The sequence below is a fragment of the Zeugodacus cucurbitae genome, chromosome 5 (genome assembly GCF_028554725.1).
Source record: "Zeugodacus cucurbitae isolate PBARC_wt_2022May chromosome 5, idZeuCucr1.2, whole genome shotgun sequence".
Lineage (NCBI taxonomy): Eukaryota > Metazoa > Arthropoda > Insecta > Diptera > Tephritidae > Zeugodacus > Zeugodacus cucurbitae.
Genome location: NC_071670.1, coordinates 32,709,621 through 32,733,393, shown reverse-complemented (window position 1 = coordinate 32,733,393; position 23,773 = coordinate 32,709,621). Strand labels below are relative to the sequence as shown.

Genomic DNA, 23,773 nt, shown 5'->3' with positions numbered 1-23,773 from the left:
TCCAATAAGAAAGTCCTACAAATTCAACTACCAGATAAAGCACAGCCACAGTCATCACAGCCAGAATTGCAGTCACACGAGCAGCAACAAGTCGATGTACTAATCAGCCAAACTGCAACCGCAAATTGTGCGAACCCTCAACTGCGTGAAGTCCATGACAAGCGCACCGTTACGCACAGCATCGATGCAGCCAACGCACATACTTCCAGCAGCGACGCCTCCACTGCCTCCTGCGACAGCGATAGCGAAGAAGCGGTCAGCGAGAAGCTCTCCTCCATGTGCCATCACTGCCTGCGGCCCCAAATTGAGCTGCAGTTGCGCCATTTGCGTCCGCAGCAGCGCCGCCAATGGCACAGATTGCTGCAGCAGCAGTGCAGCAAGCGACGTACGAGTAAATCGCGCAAGGAGGTAAGTTGGAGCGGTGCGCACCATGACAATAGCAGCGGTAGACGCGACGGGCACGGCGGCGGTGGTGGTGGCGGTAGTGCGGGTGCAGTACATGCCGGGTTGCCACGTTATGGCGCCGGTGACTACATGCTCCCCTCGAACACCTATACGAGTGGTGTGCATTGGTCGCGACGTGATGTCAGCGCGGCGGTAAGATATCGCTGTCCGCAGGTGGGACCCAAGTCAGCACCTTATCACTTCCATCATCCACAACAACTACACAATGCATATCAGTTGCAATTATTGCTGCAACAATGTGATTATGTGCCGCCATCGTACTACCAGCCGCAGCAGCAGCAACAACAACCATATTATGAGCGGCATGCGGCATTACACAATAGCAAAATGGACTACAACAACACCACCACAACTACTTCTACTACAACTACGGCCACAACGGCAACAACTATTAATATTGAATGTGAGTCTCACATGCAATTGCACAAGCAACAAGATAGAAATGTAAGAATGCAGTTAAATCAAAATTTATACGCAACAACAGACATACAAACTGCCACATCGAGCGCATGCAGTGAGAACTGCTGCGCAAGCAACGCCAGCTCGGTGGCGGCGTCGGCACTCACTGCAGCAGCGGGGAATGCACTCACTTTGCCACCTCGATCTACTACTCATCCTCTGGATCGCGCCACCAGAGGCACCGTCAGCGACAGCGAGTTGCAGTTGCAGCAGCACCTTCCCACATCCGAGTCACCGTCTCTGGTGAAGGTGCGCGCCTGGTATACGGTGGCCAAACAGGGTGTTTCTTGCTAATAGTAGTTTCATTCCTACATATATCTGTCGTCTATGGGGCAACTTGGTATTTTTGCTAGCAGCGCTTACTTCCTTACTAATTGGGATTTGAGTGTGGTTGTTTGTTTTGAGTTTATGAATACATGAATAGCTTTACGAGGTTCCTATAAATTCAGTTGGTCTTTCAGCAAGTTCATCCACCGTCACACACTTAGCACTCTCCATAAACACTTTACATCCCACACATAGTTCGGTTCACCAACGTTTAAAAGGTATATCAGAGAAAAGTTTTTTATGTTGAACAAGATAAAGAAAATGTAACAGAACATATATTTCAGATGGTTTTAGAAAAGATTTTATGATAGTCCCCTATACAAATTAATTGATAGGTTGAATACAAGATATTAGATTAGTCTTTTTATCTTGTCTTATAGCTATGATAGATTTTCGTGACTAAAGTGTTCCTCTCGTGTTCTCCTCGGATCAATTCTGTGACCTTGAAGCGGAGACACCTGAGTATATACTTCTTGACCGTCCGGTGATAACGAGGAAAAGGAGTCAGATAGAGAGCACAGTACACCTTAGGACGCAGTGGATTCCTCAATTATAAATCTAATTTAATCTAATGTGTTTGATTCAACACTCTCAAAAAACTAAATCTTTTTCGTTGTAAAATTCTTTTTAGATGTTGGGCAAGTACAAATTAATTATAGTAATAAAAAATTAAATTGAATTGAACTCCTCGGAATGCCGAATCTATACATTTTCAAGATTCTTGGCACAATTTCTATGAAATGTTTTACTTTTTGGCATAACGATTTCACTGTGTGAACACAGCTTAATGTAGTTTGCGTAGTTCGTTAACAGGTTGTCAACCAATTATCTATGATAAATGGAGCATTGCAAAAAAAAAACCATTGATAAGGTTTCGAACTTGATTGGAGAGCATGATAATATTATAAGGTGAGCAGTAAAATGAGTTTACCAATAGCGTGGATGTAAGAAATGATATTTTAAGAAATCCTAACCTATTTTTAAATGATGCTGAGCTTCTGAGGCAGAATAGTAATCAGAATTAAATTCCATTAATAGATGCTGTAATACAGACTAGAATTCAAAAAGTTTAGAGTTGCTATAGTGTAACCTCCCATTAGCAGTGTGATTAACCTCAGGATATAATTTTTTTCAAGTTTTATCGCAAAAATAATTTGTCTAGCTTGTATATCTAAAATATCTAAAGTCGTCCCCTTCTTGGTTCGCATTCCCGGTTCTTAACTAAAAAAATTTTTTATTATGTTGTTCTCAACGATGCATTCATCACATCTTTGCTGCATACTGATTTCCTTTTTTTCCAACACTATTAAACTATTTAAAGCTTTCTATAGATTTATCAGACTTAATTCAAATTCATTTGTTGCAAGGCTTTATTGTGTGCGTATAAATTTGTTTTTAACTGCAAACATAGATTTAGAACAGTATGATTTATGACACATTTGTGTACTAAATAATTAAGTATTTGAGTATTTGTGTACATATATGTGTGTTATTTAGTATATTAAATATTAAGTAAAAATTATTTAATTTTATATCCAGAAATCTGTGTGTTTGTAAGCGGTTAAATGCAAAGGAAAACTCATTTTTTATGCTGAAAGATTTTACATGTCTTTTGATAATGTAAATAATTGATTCAAAATATTACTTTTGTTCTTCAATTTTTATAAATGTATAATTAGCTATATTTTCTAAATTTTAATCTTTATTATAAATAAATAAGTATTACCCAATGAAAAAGCATAATGAATGAAGTAATTTTTGTAAAACAATTGTTTGATTGGCCACTATGAATAAAAATAAACTACCTATAACTTTTCTACCTTTCATTTTCGTATTTTTCTTTTATTTATTTAAGTTTTTACTTTATTTAAAGAAAAATACTAGGTAAAATATGTTTGAATCATTTTCATATTTCATTAGGACAGATTTCTAACATCACAGTGTGTGAAAACGACATTGCCAACGCTTGCAGAATGGTATATCGAATGACTAGCATTGATGAAATAGTTAATCACATAACGATTTTAAAGCAATAGAAATATCTGCATTATCCGTTGAGCTCAATAAATTTTATTAACCATGTTGTTTCTTTTTGATTTTTTGCAAATCAACTCTGCTCGATTAATGTTTTAAAACGAAGATGAATATTATTAAAGATATGTGTTATGACCTTTTCGCGCAGGAGTTAATTAATCAATTAACCAGCTTTTACTCGAATAAAGTGCTGATTTAGATCGATTTACCACACAAAAGAAAAAGCTTAATTTACTACATTAATGTTTAATCGAGTACAAATCTAGTTGAAATTGTAATTCAACTCGGAGTGTTGTAGCTGTAATGCTGTAAATTTGTCTGGGTTTATGGAATAATTAGCTGATGAAACTTACAAATTTCTTATGAACATCAGGAGGCTGTGCGAAAAGCAAAACCTGAGTTCTCGATTATAACCTTAATGTATTAAATTAATTTGGCTGTGCGGAAAGGCTGATAGGCGTTTAAACGACACATAGTACTTTAGAAGATCGAATTGCTGTTAAGAAGTTAGAAGTTACGCCTTCCCTTTATATAACATACCAATTTCAGTTTATTCTTAAATTCGTAAAGTGCACTGTCAAATATAATATCAATTATTTGTTAGTTGTATATATCTTTATTATCTAATAATATACGTATAATAGCTTTTCAATAATATTTGTGGACATTTTAGCGCTCATATTGTTTTCTGATTTACAGTGATCGCCCTCATTATTTATAAAATCAATAACTCACTCACTCATGTTGTACTCAATACTACACAACTTAATTATCCCTTAGTCTGACGAGACAATTAGTGCTGTTAAAGAGTACAGCAAGGCTTAAGCATATATGTATTATCTTATAGTTTTATGCCACTGAAAGTGTTTTCATTATACATAAATTACTGAAACCAATCATTTTCGCACAGGAGTAAATTGTTCAGTTAACCGCTCTTTGCTCGATTAAAGCGCTAATTTAGATCGATTTACCATACAAAAGAAATTTAAACAATGCAAAATAGTAATAATTACATTTCTCTCTTTCTCTCTCATTCTCTTTGAACAATATGTTATGCTTTTTTGTTTTATTTTATTTCAATATTCATATTTTGTTTTTGCTGCTTGTAAATTTGGCTGCTTTGAATGCTGTTCAAACACAATAAACTCAATGGAAATCGCTCCTTTTGCTGTGCCACCTATACGTACAAATTGCGTACACGTAAATGTATAAAACCCGTTTGCATGCAGACACAACACAAAACAATTGATAATAAATCCTAACAATATGAGAAAAATATTACACATACATGTGAGAGGGGAGCTGTAATAGAGCAGGAAAACTTATTTTAAAGTTTCGCTGTTTACTTTCATGGTGTATTAGTTTAAGTGGAGGTATATGTGAGAGTATCTCAAGTGAAAATAATACACACAAGGACACTTTCCACACACACAGTCACCTACCCACAAGGATACACGTACACACGCACACACCTGGGAAGCACCACCTGAAGGCAAGCTGCATGCACACAGCAACTTTGTTGACATAAAGCAGAGAAACTAGCATATTTTTAGGCGCACACACTATCTGCTAAAAATGGCTACGAGTTACAAAAAACACATGTGTCTGTATGTGTCTATTGCCACACTTTTTCCAAACACGTAGTTGAACTTTTCACATTTTCAACCATTTCCTTTGTGACGTGCGGCAGCAACTGCAACAACGCCCAGAAAAAGAAAAAAACTCAAAACAAAAACCGCTAAATTTGAACAATACTAAATGTTAAATGATGGAGAAACTCTTTGGAAGTGGACGAGTGTTGAAAATGCTTTACTTTAAAGAAATGAATGCGCTGATGAAACGAAAGCTTTACAATAAAATATAGCAACAAAACTAAGTTCTAAAGTATGTGAAACTAAACTAAGCAACTAAAACATTAAGATTACAACTAATATAACTCAAACTAAAATGGGAGAAAAAAAAATTATTTAATTCGGTGTTAAAAATAAGAATTTCCAAAAACTCTAACAAAATAAGTGCAATGTGAACGCATTTGATTATCTACTAGAAATCAAGCGAAACCCAAATTGTTGTAAGGACTCTGAATTGTTAATTGTGTGTGTATAAAAGTATAAAATTGCGCAAGTAAGAGTGCTTTCTGGTGGAAATAATTGTCGATCGCGTTGAGTAGTGTTAAGTAAATGTAAATTTGAGAAGGTATGGAATGGGTTTATAATTACAATGTTGGCACTGAATTGGTCTCTTTATGAAAGAGTTAAAATTGTTTACCCTCTTAACTATTTGTAGGACAAAAATTGTTGTTGTTAAATAAATGTGTACGTACGTAAATTTTGTGTCGGTAGCGAGCAAGAGACTATACTCTTCAAAACTAAATAACTTATTTAATACAATTTAATACAATTTTCTTTTTTCTCCCTCATTAATTTTTAAATAATCATATTTGTGAGGAAATCAAGTTTGGTGAATTATCTTACGGAGAAATCTGTGACCGATTTTGTAACGGATAATTTTTAGCGTGCTTTTATCGTTCTTTCATGGTTCCTTGAGGACTTCAAGTAAGAGTCATGAACCCTATCGAAAGACACCGCCGATCTATGCACCGAGATGAAGTTGTTCAACCCATGGAGCTAGGTATCATACTTGCTTAAATTACGATATGCTCATCTCATCATCTTAATGCATCTGTTCCTGGATGGTTAATGTTCTTTCTGTAGCCAAGCCCTTTCTGAGCCTGCAATCCAAACGATGTCAAATTCCGATTCTTATACTGTCTTTAAAAACTCATGTGAACAAATATCCAACACAGCATTTGAAAGTCGAAATTTTTTTCTTAATAATTCAACTAACCAGCTCTAGGAGCGAATTTCTGCTGATTTCGACTGCTTTGCTAAAAGATCTTAAAAATCATTTACAAACATGTCAACGTGTCAAGAATATTATTCGTTTCTTTAGGTATACTGAAGTCAATTGTCATAAATAAAACCATGACTAGACTAAACCAGAATTCATAAGTATTCATAAATCATTTCGATACTTATATTTAAGTATCTCAAAAGTAGTCTGAAATACTTACATTTCCTATAAGTGATTTGTAAATCGTACTTTCACAGATGATTTGGTAATTTTTGTCTGAAAAAACCTCTTTCCATATTCGAATCCAAAGTGCACTACTGCACATTTTTTTTTTGACGAAAGAGCCTGAACTGTGGGCATATTGTATGTTAATATTACCATTTAAAACCATGATTTCTTAACTATTAATATTATATTGCTTTATTGTTATAGGGTCCCTTGCTCAAATATGTGTTGCGTAATTTTAAAGCAGGAAATCAAAAAAAAAGTAAACAAATCTTCAATATTTATTGATAGCAACATTTTTAACTTCAAGCTTTACTAAACTCTTTATACTTTCCCAATATCTAAACTAAGCGACAAATACCACTTGTTATGAAATTACAAAAAAATTAAAAAGGAAATTAGCAAACAGTGAATTGATGTATGTGTCTTTTAATTAGTAAAACAAATCAAATTTACCTAAATAATACTAAATAACCTAGTTAAATTTGTATTAAAAATGGCATATTAATGGAAATCAAACTGATATTAGATAATATATCAAAACAACTTCGTTTATATTTATTAGAAATAAATTGTCAAGCAGAAAATACGAGTATGTGAAAATAAATATGTTATGTAAATAAGTAAACAATAACTGTAACTGAAATTTGTGCAAGTTTCATATATGTATGTGTATTCGTAATTAGCTATTTTTTAACTACTATTCACAATAGGTTCGTGAGAGCGAAGCAAGTAATACATACATATACTAATAGATAAAAAATCGGTTTGAGAGTTGTAGCTATATATTTATATCTCACTGATATGCTTTACTGAGTCTGTATTGCTAATAGTTTTCTGCGAAAATCTGAATAGTTATTTCTTTTTATGTGAGTCAGTAGCCTTGGTCCAACTCTAGAGTATACTTTAGTTAGCAGCAAGCTTCATTGAAAGAGTCGACACTATTTTGAGTTACCAAGTCTGCAACAAAAGACTTAACATGCTAATCAATTCTTTTTGAGTCTTAAACTTAAAAGTGAATACTGCTTCAATCACAATTATATAGTTTTTATAGATCAGTTACTGGCTAACTAACAGCTGTTCGCGCTTTAATTTTTGAGCCGAAAAAATCTCTATTTTGAGATAAAACATACATTTAACTAATTTAAATTAAAATATACTTTAGCTTATCTAAAGTTTACTTTAAAATTATAATAAATATATTGTATTTTAGCATTTCTTAAGAGCTGAAAAAAATCGTCTCTAACTTGAGATAAAGTATACTTTGGCATATCTAAAGTTAACTATAAATTTAAAGTATACTTTAAGAAGTTAAATAAATTTTAAATGAGCACATTTGAAGTCAAATTTAAGCCAAAGTATACTTTAGCAGATTTAAAGTTGACTTTAAATACTTTTTTGCGGATCATCCTGCTTTTCAGACATTCTAATTTTTATTAAATATTACGTATATATGGAAAATTATTAAGAATTCACCCCTAAAATCTGTACATATCAGCATAATAATTTCAGTATGATTAATTTGTTTGTTGAACTTAGTGAGTTTTCTCTTCAGTCGTAAGCCTAACCAATCCTGCCATAACTTATGTATGAAATGAATATTTTAATTTCATTTTTTAATAAGCCTGCATGATTGTTCAGTAATATCGTTCCATGTTTACCGTAATCTGTGGATCAGCACACTATTTGCATAAAAAATGGCTCCAAAAAAACTTAATGCAACAACAAAATATTGAATAATAATTTCCGCTTTAATGTTGTTTTTGTACATGTAAAATATTAGCAAAAACTTATAAATGTTTGTATATAAGTAGGATTCTAAACAATTTCATTGTCTTTTATCTATATAAGAGACTTCTAAAAGATTTGCATATTGCAAAACAAAGAATAAACACAAATAAATTTCTAAATGTAAGTTTTTATGTATGTGAATGTAATATAAATACGTACGTATATGTTTATATGTGTGTACATTGTAGTCTTCCGAAACAAAAAAAAAAAAAAACAAAACACATTTCAAATAGAACAACGTTCTCCAAACAAACGAAAACTAAACAATCCAAAAGTGTATGAAAACAAGAAGAAACATAAATTTATGAAAAATTATTTGCATAAACAGTACCAACAATAAAAACAATCAACAATATAAACGAAATGATGAACAAAAATTTAAACAACAACAATTTCGCAAAACTCTCGTACCTTAGAATGAAACAAATCCCAAAGCTTTTTAAAGTAGTAAGTACTATATGTATTTGAAATCGGTGTGTGTACTTAAATACAATTATATGCTAAAATTACAATTTCAAGTAGTATGTTGTATATACTATATCTATGTAGAGGAATACAATAACACTTAACTCATAATTACAGCCCCACGCGTGGTGTTTGGCAAAGGAGACGCAAAGTATTTTTGAATAAGCGTTAGTATTTTTAACGGTAAATTACTAGTGCGAACTATTTTTCGATACGTGTTTGAGGGGATATTCAAAATGCAAGTGGGCATCACTTATTAAATGTAAAAAATCGGCAAATCAGCAAATAATGGCGGGCAATAACTTTTTAACAATAACACTACAGTATTGTTCAACAAAAAATAGGTTTCCATTTTTCTCTAGAACTGCTTGTTTAAGTTAATATTTATCGCGTTTCTGCAATGAATATATTCAAATACTTGACACACTATAAAATAATATATTTATATAGTACAGTCTGCGTACTTAAAACACTTCTATATACACCCACCACAACAAAACGACGAACTAAACTACTTACTAAGCCATAAATTTAAAATTAAAATCATATTCCGCACTTGTGGTCTAAACAAAAACGTAAATTTAACTGAAAATAGAGTGAGTATAAATTCAGAAATACTTATAATTGAGATTTACGAACAATATTCTACTTATCGAAAAAACAATGGATTGTATGAAACCACTTCTATAATTTTAATATTACAATATTTTTTACTGAATCAGTCAAGTTCAAACTTTTCGAATATCTATGTATACTTTTCTCAGAACCTTTGGAAAGTAGGGAATCGAACAAACACTGTCAGCTGTTTCAAAACACTGTCTGCTAATTAGAATATGAATAACGGATGACTCAAAGTTGAGCTCAGTGAACTGTGAATTATTTTCTGGGGAATATTTTGTAGATGACACGTGCTGTTTTCGATTTTCCATATCTCTGCGCTCTAGCTTTGGGCGCTGGTTTCTTGTCAATAGTTATACAAGTAAAGGCAACAACAAAAGTATACTTGAATTCGTACGAGCGAGTATACCAGGATTGCTTTCAACATATAGATAGTTTTTTCGATTGACTTCTCTCAAGTGCTTTACGAGGGTTGCTTTCAACATATAGATAGTTTGACCGATTGACTTCTCTCAAGTGCTTTACGAATCGAAGACAGCTACAATTAGCTTCATTGTGATTGTGTTTGAGTTTCTTACAGAAATTATCAAATTTTATTATTGTTTGTTCAGTTCAAACGAGTGTCGTAATATTCTTCACAGAATCATAAACAGTTTTTTTTACCAATTTTTAAACCGGCACTATAAATTCTGGTCCAGAATGATCTCTTACTGTTTTAATCACGGTTGGGCCCTATTTAGGTATTTATTACCAAAAGAATGGACATTTAATTCTAACATTTCATTTCGACTGGAAAATAGATAAGACTGTATTTTCTTAAAGCCAAACCTTTTCAGCACCAATATTGAGCACTCTTGGACCAGGAGATATTTAATCCCACAAGTGATCAAATGACACTATTTGCGGTAATTGCGCTGCAGAATAATCTGTGCTCATTGCTCTCTCTGAGATGCAGTTTTGAATACCACAAGTATGATGCACATCTTGATGAAATAAGTCCATTTGGCGACATTATCTTTGGGTAAGAAGACCAGTGGAATATCCTCACCTATACTCCTCATGTTCTGAGACATTTCTTGTATCCTTACCTTGTCGACATTTATTCGGTGACTGGGATGAGGTCATTATTCACGGATCTTGTCAGATATTTATTACTAAAATAATTTATATTTAAAACAGTAAAATTAAGTTCTTTTTGAGATAATCGAAGTGTTTCCAACAATTTTGTAAAAAATGTTGAAGTAAAATTCCAAACCAATGATGAAACACTCTTGTACAATAATGAGCTAAAGAAATGAAACAGCGATTGTTTAGTTTTCAGTGGTTTGAATGGTTTGCTACACAAATCAAGAAAAGATGGAAAACATTGAAACGAAATCGTTAAGTACATAAAAGTATTTATTAAGCTGGTAAAGTGTGTTTTATATATAAAATGGAAACGTACTATAAAAATACGTTTATGTGTGTATTAAGTGTACCAGTAAGGATTAGGCCTAAAAGCTGTTACACAAACGGATGACGATCACGAAGAACAATGAAAACGATACTCAGTAAAATAAAATGTAGTTATCGTTAAGAACAAATATATATATATATATATATATATATGTATATAAAGCAAAGTACATTAACAAACTCTGGAAGTTACGTATATATGTGCGAGTAGAACTGTAGCCCTGTTGGAAAATCTCGTTTTAGAGGATTTTTAACTGCGGTGAAAACCAGGAATATTGCAGAAATTTAGACAAAAATCGAAGCAGAAAATAAGTAGCAACAACTTTATGTATTTGAATATTTTACGCGACCAAATAAATACAAAAACAAACAACAATGTGAGAAACTTAACATATAAATAAATACAAATAATTGTAGTACCTTAGCAACCAATGTAAAAACATAATAAAAACAAAACAAAAATACCAAATTCTTTTAAATAATGCAAACTAATTGCAGTTTGCAAAAACAAAAACTGATTGAGATTGAACTAAAATGCACGTAAGTGCAATTTGTGTGCAACATTGTATAGCAGCGTATATATGTATATGTATATAAATTTAAGATGAAAATTCGCAAGAAAATCAATACGCACTGAACATTCTTGGAGTACAACTCAAGGACCATGTGCTGGTAAACCGTTATTTATTTAATTATTAATTGTTGTCAGTTTGTAACTAGTGCAACAAGTGTTGAGGTGATTAATAATAGAAATGTTTAAGCCATAAATAATTTTACCAGGGTTGCACCTGCGTCTATATGTATATGTTTGTATGAATGTAAACTAGATAAATTCCAAACTAATAAATATCAGTGGCAAATGGACAATTTTATTGTTATTAAATTCGATATAACAAACCAAAAGAGATTAAATGTAAACAAAAAATTGAAAAAACTAACATATTAAATGAAAACAAACAAGCGCATAAAACAAATAAAGCGCACTGAAACTCAAACTCAAACTCAATACTATATTGTCAAACAAAATAAACGAAATGTTGAAAATACGAAAATTATAATGAAAATCATACTAATATTTTATGTAGCGTCGATAATATTTTCCCTTCAAAATGAAACAATAAATGTTAGCAATTTGTAAAAAAAAAACATTACATAACTAAAGAAATGGCAAAATACTTTAAAACCGTAAAAAAAATATATGGGTACATGTATGTGATGTATCTTAAATGCTATGTATATAAACTACATGTATGTAAATGAAAGAACAAAGAAAACTATTTCATTTTAGTACAACAACAAATGAGATATAAACTTGTTTAAACACTAGCAAAAAATTACAATTGATATTTAGTATTGTATAGATTAATTAAACTAATTTATTTATAGTGTAAATTTTTTGTGTATGTAAATTATGGAACTTCAATTGAATAACTAAATGATTACTTTTTCGAGAGATTTCAAATTGTAAACAACAATACATAAAACAAATGAACCACAAAAAATATTGAATGCGAAAAAGTGACCAATAAATCATTCAAATAAAACAGAAAATATTTAAAACAAAAAAACAATGTGTTTTATGATTCAACAAGTAATCCATAGCTATAGATCAAAAAGCCTTTAAAGAAATTTTAATTCGATTTAATTTTTTTTTTATTTTTTCAATATAGTAGTTATTGTAATGTGTATCCCTTCTTGAAAGGAAAGAGCAAATTAATTGTCATCAGTGCACATCTGCAGGTGTCCGAAAAACGAAATGCTTCAACAGGATCGGACCATAGGGGTAAGAGAGTTATATATGTATGTAGATGAATTACAAGTGGCATGAAAATTCCGGGTTTAGCCTGGGTAGATAGGAGTTTAATCTTCAGAGCGAAGCCGTGCGAAGATCACTTTGGTTTCTCTACGCAACTCGAACTCCACTACACTAATGTGTAGCGAATTGACTCCAACGACGGTAATCAGTGAGAGGGAGTCTGTGAAAGTGCTAATAGCTCCACTGTGAAAGGCGTTAGTGCCTGGCTAAAACTAGTCGCGTCTGTAGCTTTGTCGGTTCAATCTGTCTGGTATTTCTAGTGTAAACTCAGAGCATGCTTTCAGAGCATGGTTAGACAAATTAGATCATTTCTATAACATTCCATAGATTAAGTCCAAAGCTGCTTGCAAATTTAAAACTCAGGATTTCGAAATGATCATCATAACTGAATAAAGGGTACAGGTCAATACTAATTAGTACTTCTTTATCTACTTATTTTATCTAGGGTATCAAATTGTCTTAAATGGAAATATCATTTTAATGTTCCTCTTCATATTACTTATTCATAACCCATTCTTGTCAGTGGCAAGAGAATTTTAGATATAATTTTTTTGGTTTAACTACAAAAAGGATTAATTCTGTTCTTTTCGAATTTAAACTTAGTGTTCCGTCTAGGATACTAAGTCAGTTTAGTACTCTAGTCTTGAGAATAGCAACTTTGTAATTAAATCAAACCTGGCGTTTTTTGAACCAGGATTTAATTTCCTATATAAATTGTTTGTCCACATTCAGAAAACGGTAATGTCTTCTCTTAATTTACTAGCCTTTTCGCATAGCCAAATTAATTTAAGACATTAAGATTATAATTGAGAAACCAATTTTTGCCATTCGCTGTGCGAATTACCGATCAGCATTATATACATTTTTATTTTTGCTGGTCATAAGAAGTTTCATCAGCTGACTGCTAATTGTATTTAATTAAAAATAAATTTAGTGAAATAAGATTTTTATTTTGTATTTGTAAATCGGTCTAAATCAGTGCTTTAATCGATCAAAGGCCAGTTAATTGATCAATTAACTTCTGTGCGAAAAGGCCATTAAGGTTTAGTTAGCACTTAGCTATAAATTCCTTAATAATCTAATATATTTAGTTCTGTAGCTGAATACTTTTAGATCTCAAGATTCAACAGCTTATACAGAAAAAAAAACACAAAATTACAAAAACTTTAATTAAACATTCCTTCCGGTTCCACTTTTTTTATTAACACACAATTTTATTGAATCAAAGTGTAATAACTATATATTAGTTATAGGTTCTTTTCTGTGTTCAATTAACCTTGGCAGATTTCTTCAAGTGAATATTTCAGATTTGGAAGCAGGAAAACGTCGCAGTACTCACTGGGGAGGTGCTCTTATTGAAATATTTCGGGGTATTATGCATTTTTTTCACTATGTCAGTGTACTAGAGGTCTTACTAAGTGTTTTGCACATATCTCGTAAACTACTAAAGCTTGTTGCTGTCGCAGGGTAGCAAAAGCTATGTTGTTATAAACCTATGTAAATCTATTCCTGAGAGAATGAAGTCAGTTTGGCAAGAATAGCTAGAAATTCTTCTTCTTCTTCTTGACTGGCGTAGACACCGCTTACGCGTTTATAGCCGAGTCCAAAACAGCGCGCCACGTATCCCTCCTTCTGGCAGTTTGGCGCCAATTGTTTATTCCAAGCGAAGCCAGGTCCCTCTCCACCTGGTCCTTCCATCGGAGTGGAGGTCTCCCTCTTCCTCTGCTTCCACCAGCGGGTACTGCATCGAAAACTTTCAGAGCTAGGCACTTTCGTCCATTCGAACAACATGACCTAGCCAGCGTAGCCGCTGTCTCTTTATTCGTGAACTATGTCTACGTCGTCGAATAACACATATAGCTCATCATTCCATCTTTTGCGGTATTCGCTGTTTGAGGGACCATAAATCTTCCGCCAAACCTTTCTCTCGAACACTCTTAGTGCCGTCTCATCGGATGTTGACATCGTCCACGCTTCTGCACCGTAAAGTAGGACGGGAATGATGAGACACTTGTAGAGTTTGGTTTTTGTTCGTCGAGAGAGGACTTTACTTTTCAGTGTTGCTCAACGTCAGCTTACACAGCCGTATTAGTTTTGCGGGGATACCAAATTCAGACATCGCGGCATAAAGGCAGCTCCTTTTCGTGCTGTCGAAAGCAGCTTTAAAGTCGACAAAGAGATGGTGTGTGTCGATCCTATTTTCACGGGTCTTCTCCAAAATTTGGCGCATGGTGAATACCTGGTCTGTTGTTGATTTTCCAGGTCTAAAGCCACACTGATAAGGTCCAATCAGTTTGTTGACGCTGGGCTTTAGTCTTTCACACAATACGCTCGACAGAACCTTATACGCGATGTTGAGGAGGCTTATCCCACGGTAATTGGCGCAAATTGTGGGGTCTCCCTTTTTGTGTATTGGGCAGAGCACACTGAGATTCCAATCGTCAGGCATGCTTTCTTCCGACCATATTCTGCAAAGAAGCTGATGCATGCACCTTATCAGTTCTTCGCCGCCGTATTTGAATAGCTCGGCTGGTAATCCATAGGCACCCGCCGCCTTATTGTTCTTCAAGCGGGTAATTGCTATTCGAATTTCTTCTCGGTCGGGCAATGGAACATCCATCGTCGTCGATTGGGGAATCGGGTTCGCCATCTCCTGGTGTTGTACTTTCACTGCCATTCAGCAGGCTGGAGAAGTGTTCCCTCCACAAACTCAGTATACTCTGGTCATCAATAACTAGATCACCTCTGGGGGTCCTACAGGAGTGTGCTCCGGTCTTGAAACCTTCAGTTAGTCGCCGGATCTTTTCGTAAAATTTTCGAGCATTACCTCTGTCGGCCAGCTTGTCAAGCTCTTCATACTCACGCATTTCGGCCTCTTTCTGTTTTTGTCTGCAAATGCGTCTCGCTTCCCTCTTCAGCTCTCGGTATCTTTCCCATCCCGCTCGTGTTGCGGTCGATCGCAACATTGCGAGGTAGGCAGTCTGTTTTCTCTCCACTGCGAGACGACAATCCTCATCATACCAGCTGTTTTTTTTTGACTTTTCCGAAAACCAATGGTTTCGGTTGCAGCTGTACGTAAGGAGTTTGATATGCCGTCCCACAGCTCCCTTATACCGAGATGCTGATGAGTGCTCTCAGAGAGCAGGAGTGCAAGTCGAGTGGAATATCGTTCGGCTGCCGGTTGTGATTGCAGCTTCTCGATGTCGAACCTTCCTTGTGTTTGTTGACGTGTGCGCTTTTCTACACAGAGGCGGGTGCGTATCTTAGCTGCTACAAGATAGTGGTCCGAGTCGATGTTGGGACCACGAAGCGTACGCACATCAAAAACACTGGAGACATGTCGTCTATCTATCACAACATGATCGATCTGGTTGCGAGTGATTCGATCCGGGGACAGCCAAGTAGCTTGATGGATTTTCTTATGCTGGAATCTAGTACTACAGACGACCATATTTCGGGCCCCGGCGAAGTCGATCAGCCTCAGACCGTTTGGTGATGTTTCGTCAATGAGGCTGAATTTTCCGACTGTTGTGCCAAAGACACCTTCTTTACCCACCCTAGAGTTGAAATCGCCAAGCACGATTTTGACATCGTGGCGGGGGCAGCGCTCATAGGTACGTTCTAGGCGCTCATAGAAGGTATCTTCGTCCTTCTCTTCCGTCGGGGCGTGGGCGCAAATCAGCGATATGTTGAAGAACCTCGCTTTGATGCGGATTGTGGCTAGACGTTCATCCACCGGAGTGAATGCCAGGACTCGATGACGGAGTCTCTCTCCCACCACGAATCCCACACCGAATTTGCGCTCCTTTATATGGCCGCTGTAGTAGATGTCACAAGGACAAGATGTCTTCCGTCTTTGTCCCGTCCATTGCATTTCTTGGATTGCGGTGATGTCAGCCTTTACTCTTACGAGGACATCAACCAGCTGGGCAGAGGCACCTTCCCAATTAAGGGTCCGAACATTCCAGGTGCATGCCCTTAAATCGTAGTCCTTTAAACGTTTGCAGTGGTCGTCATCAAAATTGGGGTCTCTCATCCGAGGCTGTTTTTTTATTTTCATTGGGGGGTGTTTTTATGTGGTGGGTCCCAAACCCTACGCACAACCGCATAGGCGGGTTTCGCCTTCTCACTTTAGCTCGCCTCCAAACGGATGTCTGTTGGCTACCCAGAGGATACTTGGTCTAAGACCGGAAGTCGTGAGCTGCTTGAGCCACATGTAAAAGAAGCGTTCCTGGCCACTCCCAAATGATAGACAGTCAGAAACTTTCCTCACTTACCTGAACTTCTACATATGACTCCATCCTCCTAGCTAGAAATATGGCGGATATATAATCAAATGAACTACAGACACACATTTTTTTGCATCAAAAGTACTTACACACAATTTGAAATGGATTATCCTGTTATTTTTAATGACAATTTTTTCAATTTTAATGTTTAGTCTAAGTTACTATTCTAAAGCGATAAATTCATAATTCGGTACATCGACTCTGGCATCAACAGCCTATTTTATGGTCCGAATTGATTCAACACAATTGGGCGCTAAGTTAAACATTAATTTAGACCAAATGTCGGTAATTTAGGCGTTTTCGGTTATCATATCAATTGTCCTCTGATATTTAAGGAAACCCCAAATATTTTCAATAAAGTTTAGGTCGGGGCCCTGCCGAGGTCAACTTGATTTGCTTCACTTAAAAGTTTTGTTGGTAATGATCCTTTATGAAATGGAGCATTGTCCTGTTGTAAACCGTTGTCAATAGTTGGAAAAAGTTGACTACCCACTACAATGGCATGGTCATGTGAATTCTTATATCCGGATGATTTATGACCCCTAAATTAGTACCAAATCTCCAGAACTTCAATAAGAAAGACTTCCCCAAAAAATCATAATGTCACCTCCGACTCTGTTTAGCGCCTAAACTGCTTTATTCTTTTTCTCACGGCATAAAGCGTTTACTAAACAAGCCCTGGAACCAAAATTCAGCATTATCTGTCCACGAAAGGCTCCAGGATCTAATTTAAGGCAAATTACTGGCATAACGTTTTTTTTTTGTTTATTTTCGGAAATATTGACCAATTTTCGCAAAACGTGAGGTATGTATGTTAACTTTTTTTAATGTGAAACTTTTTTAATCGTGCAATGTGCTGCTTTGATGGTGCTGCAATATTAAGAGGCCTAATTTTGGGATTTTGTATTAAAGTACCTACTAATCTGCTGCATACTCTTTAAGTTATCACAGGCAATCATCGGTGGACTTTTCGAAAAAATCCATACCCAACTTGCTTTTCTTCGATTCATTTTTTGTCATATATTATTTATCTGTTATATAAAACAAAATTTAAATATAATTAAAATTACTACTAACTAAAACGCAAATTGTGACTGGTGCGGAAACTTTTAAACATTTTATACATTTTCATACATTTATGACAAGCAAAAAAAAATCGAAGGCTGTCTGGATTTCAAACAATTTCGTCACAGTAGAACTATTCGAATAAACGCAGTAGACCGACTAACCGAATAGTACTAATTAGTATTCGTATGAAAGGTTACAAACCGGATATTCGAATAATCGGTTTTCAGGTTAATCGAAACATTTTAAGAGCCGTATAATGTACGCAACAAAATTATTGTGAGGGATAAAGAAGTATTCGATGTTGATAGTCTCTGCTATAAATTTAATGGAAATTCTTAGTTTTTGAGCACTCTTTATCGGGCATATTGTAGACGTTTGGATGCTGTTAACATTTCACTACCGGCACTAATATATGCTTACAGCTACTCTGAATTTTGAAGAAAGTATATGAAGTAATATTCCTTGAAAGTCAAAATACCTGGGAATGTCTTTTAAAATACTTTATATGGACCTATTTTATGTAATATATTTTTTTTATTTTGGGCTATCTAAGACACATTAGTTAAAAAGTTTGTTATTGTTCCCCTGTTAAAGCTATAAATAATAACTTGGGGGTGGTGAATTGTAACCCTGTTAGCACACCCATTATGTTTTTCACCATTATTAATAGCTTACCCAACTATTTACCTTGCCAATCCTACTTAGTGTTAGTGTAATTTAATGACTGCGGTTTCGTAATTACGCCCACAACTAATAGTATGTCACATCCAAACATTCCAAATATCCCAATGTATTCAAAACTAATTAGTTTACATATACATATACTATATAGTGGATGCATGTGTGCACTGTTTGACCCTGAAACCACAACCAATAAACCACAGCGTTCGCAGCGTTGGCGACATGCAAAGCAATTTAAATTATGTTTACAAATTGCTGCATCGTTTTAGGCGTATTTGCTTAGAGCCATTATTATTGGTGACACTTGAGCAGCAGGCAAACAACAGCATGCCGTCCCAACAACACCGCCGAATTGCATATTGTATGCATGCAAAGAACTGCCAGCGATACAACAAGAACAACATTAATTGCCACCATAGCCAGAGGTGAAACAAAGATTGCGCCCGTCGCCACATGGCGCTGGCACAAGGCTACAATGAAATGAAAATCAACTGAAATGCCCGGCGGAGTTGCGAAAATGTCAAGCGAGACCAAAACTTGCATTGACAAACACAGTCACTCGCACCTACACGGCTACACGGCTACACCATTTGCATACCGACAAAACAAACAGTAATCAAGCAAACAGACAAACACTGCAGAGAGAGCCTGCACCCACTAACGACAGCAGTGGTGCCCTTGCACCGGAATAGTTTACGGTGGATTTATATTATATAAATGTTTGTTGAAAATACGTGCCTTAGTTTAAAATGATTTAATTTTGTAGGACTTTTCGCTAATTAAATATAATTATAATGAAGGGTAAATAGAAATATTGTAAGAACGTCTAACTCTGCAGCGAGTCCCAGTCGATTATCAAATACTCACACAATTCCTGACAGTTATCTAACTACAAATCAAATTTTAATATGATATTTCACATATTCTTATATTCTCTAATCAATCTCCTTCTAAATGTCTCACTCATTAGTCAATATAAGTAGTAAAAACCCAATCGTAGTCTCGATATACTCATATGTGGTCTGTAGAGTGCAGTGTGAATCAATATCAAAAATTTAGAAACAAGAAGGAATTTTCAGATAGCACTACTTGCTCCAAATTTTATTTGGAATATTTCAAATATTTTTTATAAGGTCAGAGCATTATATAGGATTCAAAGCAACGCTCTATAGTATGTTCTCGAGAAGTTTTGAAGGCGAGAACTCGATTAGTTTATGAATTATGAACAAATCATATGAAATGGAAAGTAGTTATCATTTTCTCACATCGACAATAGGTGTAGTTTGATGTTATTTTCTAAATACATCGATCCGATTGCTTGGACAAATAAAATTAATAAGTTTCTTAGGGCTGATAATTTCAGTATAGTTCTGACTCGATTACATAACAAACTACGATTTTCTTGTTTGTTTTCGGACTTTAGAGTTTCAAGATGAGCAGATGAGGCATTGGGGCGACAAACTACAGAAGAAGAAGGCTGGCACTAAATACTTTGAGCTCTACAGATCAATATCTAAATTTTACAGATATTTCGCCAACCCTACGTCTAAGTACAACGGTGTTTAGAGAACCATGAAATTAAGTTATAAGATCGTGTCGAGGCAATGGTTTTTAATAGCACAAGGCCATAATGTATGAACCTCGACTAGGCGGTGGAATAGTTTAAACCTTAACTAATTTAGAAAGTTGTAGTAAATTTATTAACTTTTTTATAAGGCACGGTAATTAATCAAAACTTAAAAGGCATAGGGATCGAGAAATAGGTATATTTCTGACAATTCACGCTTCATGTTGATTTTTCTTATACAATTATATTTATATATATCCAATTTATATATTAATGCTCATATGTTTTTGAACTATTTGCAATTAATGTACCATTTTGTAAATGAATAATCAACCAGCGACTACTGAAGTGATGTGTTATGATGGTCAGTACATTTAAAGTAGTTTCTCTACACTCCACCTATACGGCGACATAGCAGTTTTATCACTGACATTGCTATTTGAGAGTAAATTATGTGGGTGACCAATAGCAAACATCCATTAGTAACAATCACAGTTAAAACACGTATGAGTTAAGCTTAAATCCATCTAACAATGATCATACATGCGCAAATGTGGTCAAGCGGTGCAAACCGCGACAAGCGGAATCGTAATTGATGGATATATTGCGCATATAGAATATTATAACATAATAGCATAGGTAGATATTGTGTATTATGTACCTAGATAGGGCTTCATAATGACTACATAGTGGATTCCATTTGTTTCATACATAGTAATAATAAACGGAAAGTATCCATATAGAGGCTGCTTTTGAAGTGTTATCAGCATACATATTGTTAAAATAATATCGCCCGAGTTAGATTATTGGATTGTTGAGTGAGTTCATTGCATTGCGTTTGAAGCAGCACAACTAGAATAGACACAACTCTAAAAATTATTCGATTCAATATCCTCTCATTACATGCTAAGTGACTAGGGATGCAAACGATGTATCGCTGTTTTTGAAACTATGGCTGAAAGAAATACTTTTTTTTTTTGTTTCATTAAAAAATCAAAAAATCGCGCTGATACAACAGAATCTTCGGATGAGTGTGAAACAGAATAATAGTTTGATACTTGGAACCAGAATAAACATTTGGTCCACCAAAAGGTGAAATGTAAGCTGTCAAAGAAAGTGTATCTCGGCTGTTACCCCGACCAATCAGAAACCAATACAGTTTGGGTTGACATGAATACTGTGTTTTCGGAGTTGTATAAATAGGCTTATTAATATTTTTACATTGTGGCCACTTCAGTGCTGAGTAAACGACCGTTTTCTAATCCCAGGGCAACTATCACGCAGAAGTAAAATCGAAAAGAAATGACAGTGAAAAAACTTTCCATGTCGTTGTTTTGAAATTCTGTTATTTATTGAGAAAAAACTTTAACAGACATATAATGCTAAGTGAAATAAAATGTATCAACTTAAGACGTACTACATTTCATTTATTTATGATTCTGTTTGTGTATCCCTTAGCTTTTCACACTAAATTAAAAAAGAATTAAAAAAATACATCGATATTTCGATGTATCGATGTTTTAATGGCCGATGTTTTTGATTTCGATGGGTTTTGAAGAAACATCGATACATCGAACAATCGATGTTTCATTTCACGATGTTTGCATCCCTATAAGTGACCGATGAGTTCGCTAGAATCCATTAACATTAAAAATACTCATTGAATCACTTTGCACACGCGTACCGAATGAACCAATTAGGTTGAAAGAAATTGTAAATGTAAGGCAGTTAGTGCAAAGTCTTTGCACAAATTAAAGGGTAATAGGTGCGGGTATCCTGGGCCGTTGAGCAATATATATGATTTACTAGTATATAATTTTCAGGTGATATGTACTATGTGTATATATCACTTTGTGAATAGCTGTTCTTATGACTATATACGTTTGCATCCTGCTTAATCGTCGTTAATTCATATGCGCGTTTAAGTGATTTCGTTAACATGTATATAACGAATTTCCTCTCTGATAATAATATGTTATATCGAGTGTGAATTGTTTGGATTAGCAATTATTTTCATGCATATGAGGCATTATTTAAATGCTTATTTTAAAACCTTTTGTATCCCATGTATAATTACAATAATATGAATAATTTTGCTCCGTGTGTAACCGAACATTTTATACTCTCGCAAATTATTTATTTATTATTATTAAAATAGCACACAATTCTACACATATAATCGGCTTTAAGTCCACTAGAATGACCTAGAATAACGAAAATCACTATATATAGTGTATGTGGGCGGAATCTGCCTTATATTTCATTTATAACTCAAATATCCAAAACACATTATGAATAAAACTGTTTATACATATATACATATTTTAAAGCGATATCTTTCAGTTTCAGAAAAACTTCTAATCTTGCCAGATATTTTGATAGTGAAGATTTTTTTGTATAGAATTTTGAGTTCGTTTTAATATCTGCAATTTAAAATTTTAATCATATTTTTTGAAATTTTTTACTTTGAGGATAAAACTTCTTTTCTGGCAACACTGGCTGATCTAAACATTTCTTTTACCTTGGAATTCCGTTGAGAGTTCTACACCTTTTAATCTGCGTATTTATTTTACGCGCCATAAAAAGTACGAAACTGTTTCAGTATTGCCCTATCCTTCACTCTTTTCGGTTCGGCGTTTGGTGGAAATTACGTTAAAAAGGGGACAAAAAGCAACTCCGAAACAAGTATTAAGTCATCACACGTCAAAAAAACACCCATTAGTATTCTATCCCACATGCTTAGGCCCAGTGTTGCCTCCTATAACTTCTCTATCTAAGCTTAGATGTGTTTTATGCCTGTGTTGTTGTTATTATTATTTCTGATCTATTTTGTTGTTGTAAAATATATTCTACATTGATATGACTTTGCATTTTCAACCAGGCGTCCGCCCGCTATTTATTAAAGTGTATACTACGGTGCAAGCTAGCGAATTGCATTCGGCGCTTGTTTGGCCGCAAACTAATTTTTTATTATACTCAAGTAGATCGCTTTAATTTGGATATTGCTCACACTCAAGTATATATACACATATTAATGTTAATTTGTAAGTCTCGCAGCACCTGAAAAATAACTGGAGAATCGAAGATGTCCAGCAATAAATACGCATACCTCTTGCCTTTACTCTATTTATTAATCTTTATTGCAAATATCTGAAGCGCGACAAATATCGACAGAATAATGCCAAAGTGTCACATTATTGTGAAAATGTCAGTATCTTACTAATTATTAGTAAAATGGTGATTAAATAGTATTTTTACATATACGAACATAAGCAACATAAATATTCAATCTATTGGGAAAACTACGTTAATAGAAATATATGTTCAGTATTTTTTAATATTAAATTTAAAAATCATCCAATTCCCGAATAAACATTGGACCTTCCGGATCACGCAGTTGTTCATCAAACGCCCTTGCATCCTTTCCGTTTTCTTCTTTTGCGAAATTCACACATTTCTTAATGTTTGCATCATTTGTTACTCTCCGTGGGTCGAAAAATATCTGACGTGCCCGATTCATAGCATCCACAGCCTCTGCACCCTTCAGTCGTAGGGTATCCTCAGCCTGTCTTATAAATTGACGGGCATTAAATACTTCCGGTATATGGTTCTGAATTCGATGCGCTAAATATCCGAATCGATGTTTTTGTGCTTTACGTG

The 23,773-nt window shown here is 34.6% G+C and overlaps 1 protein-coding gene across 1 annotated transcript in view; it reads left to right on the top strand.

Annotated features, from left to right (window-relative positions):
- LOC105213914 (uncharacterized) overlaps nucleotides 1-11,693 on the top strand; it is a 153,386-nt gene extending 141,693 nt beyond the window's left edge. Inside the window, 1 exon segment of the mRNA XM_054231876.1 lies at nucleotides 52-11,693. Coding sequence (XP_054087851.1) covers nucleotides 52-1,218 — 1,167 coding nt within the window. The 3' untranslated portion in view covers nucleotides 1,219-11,693.
- The last annotated feature ends 12,080 nt before the right edge of the window (nucleotides 11,694-23,773 follow it).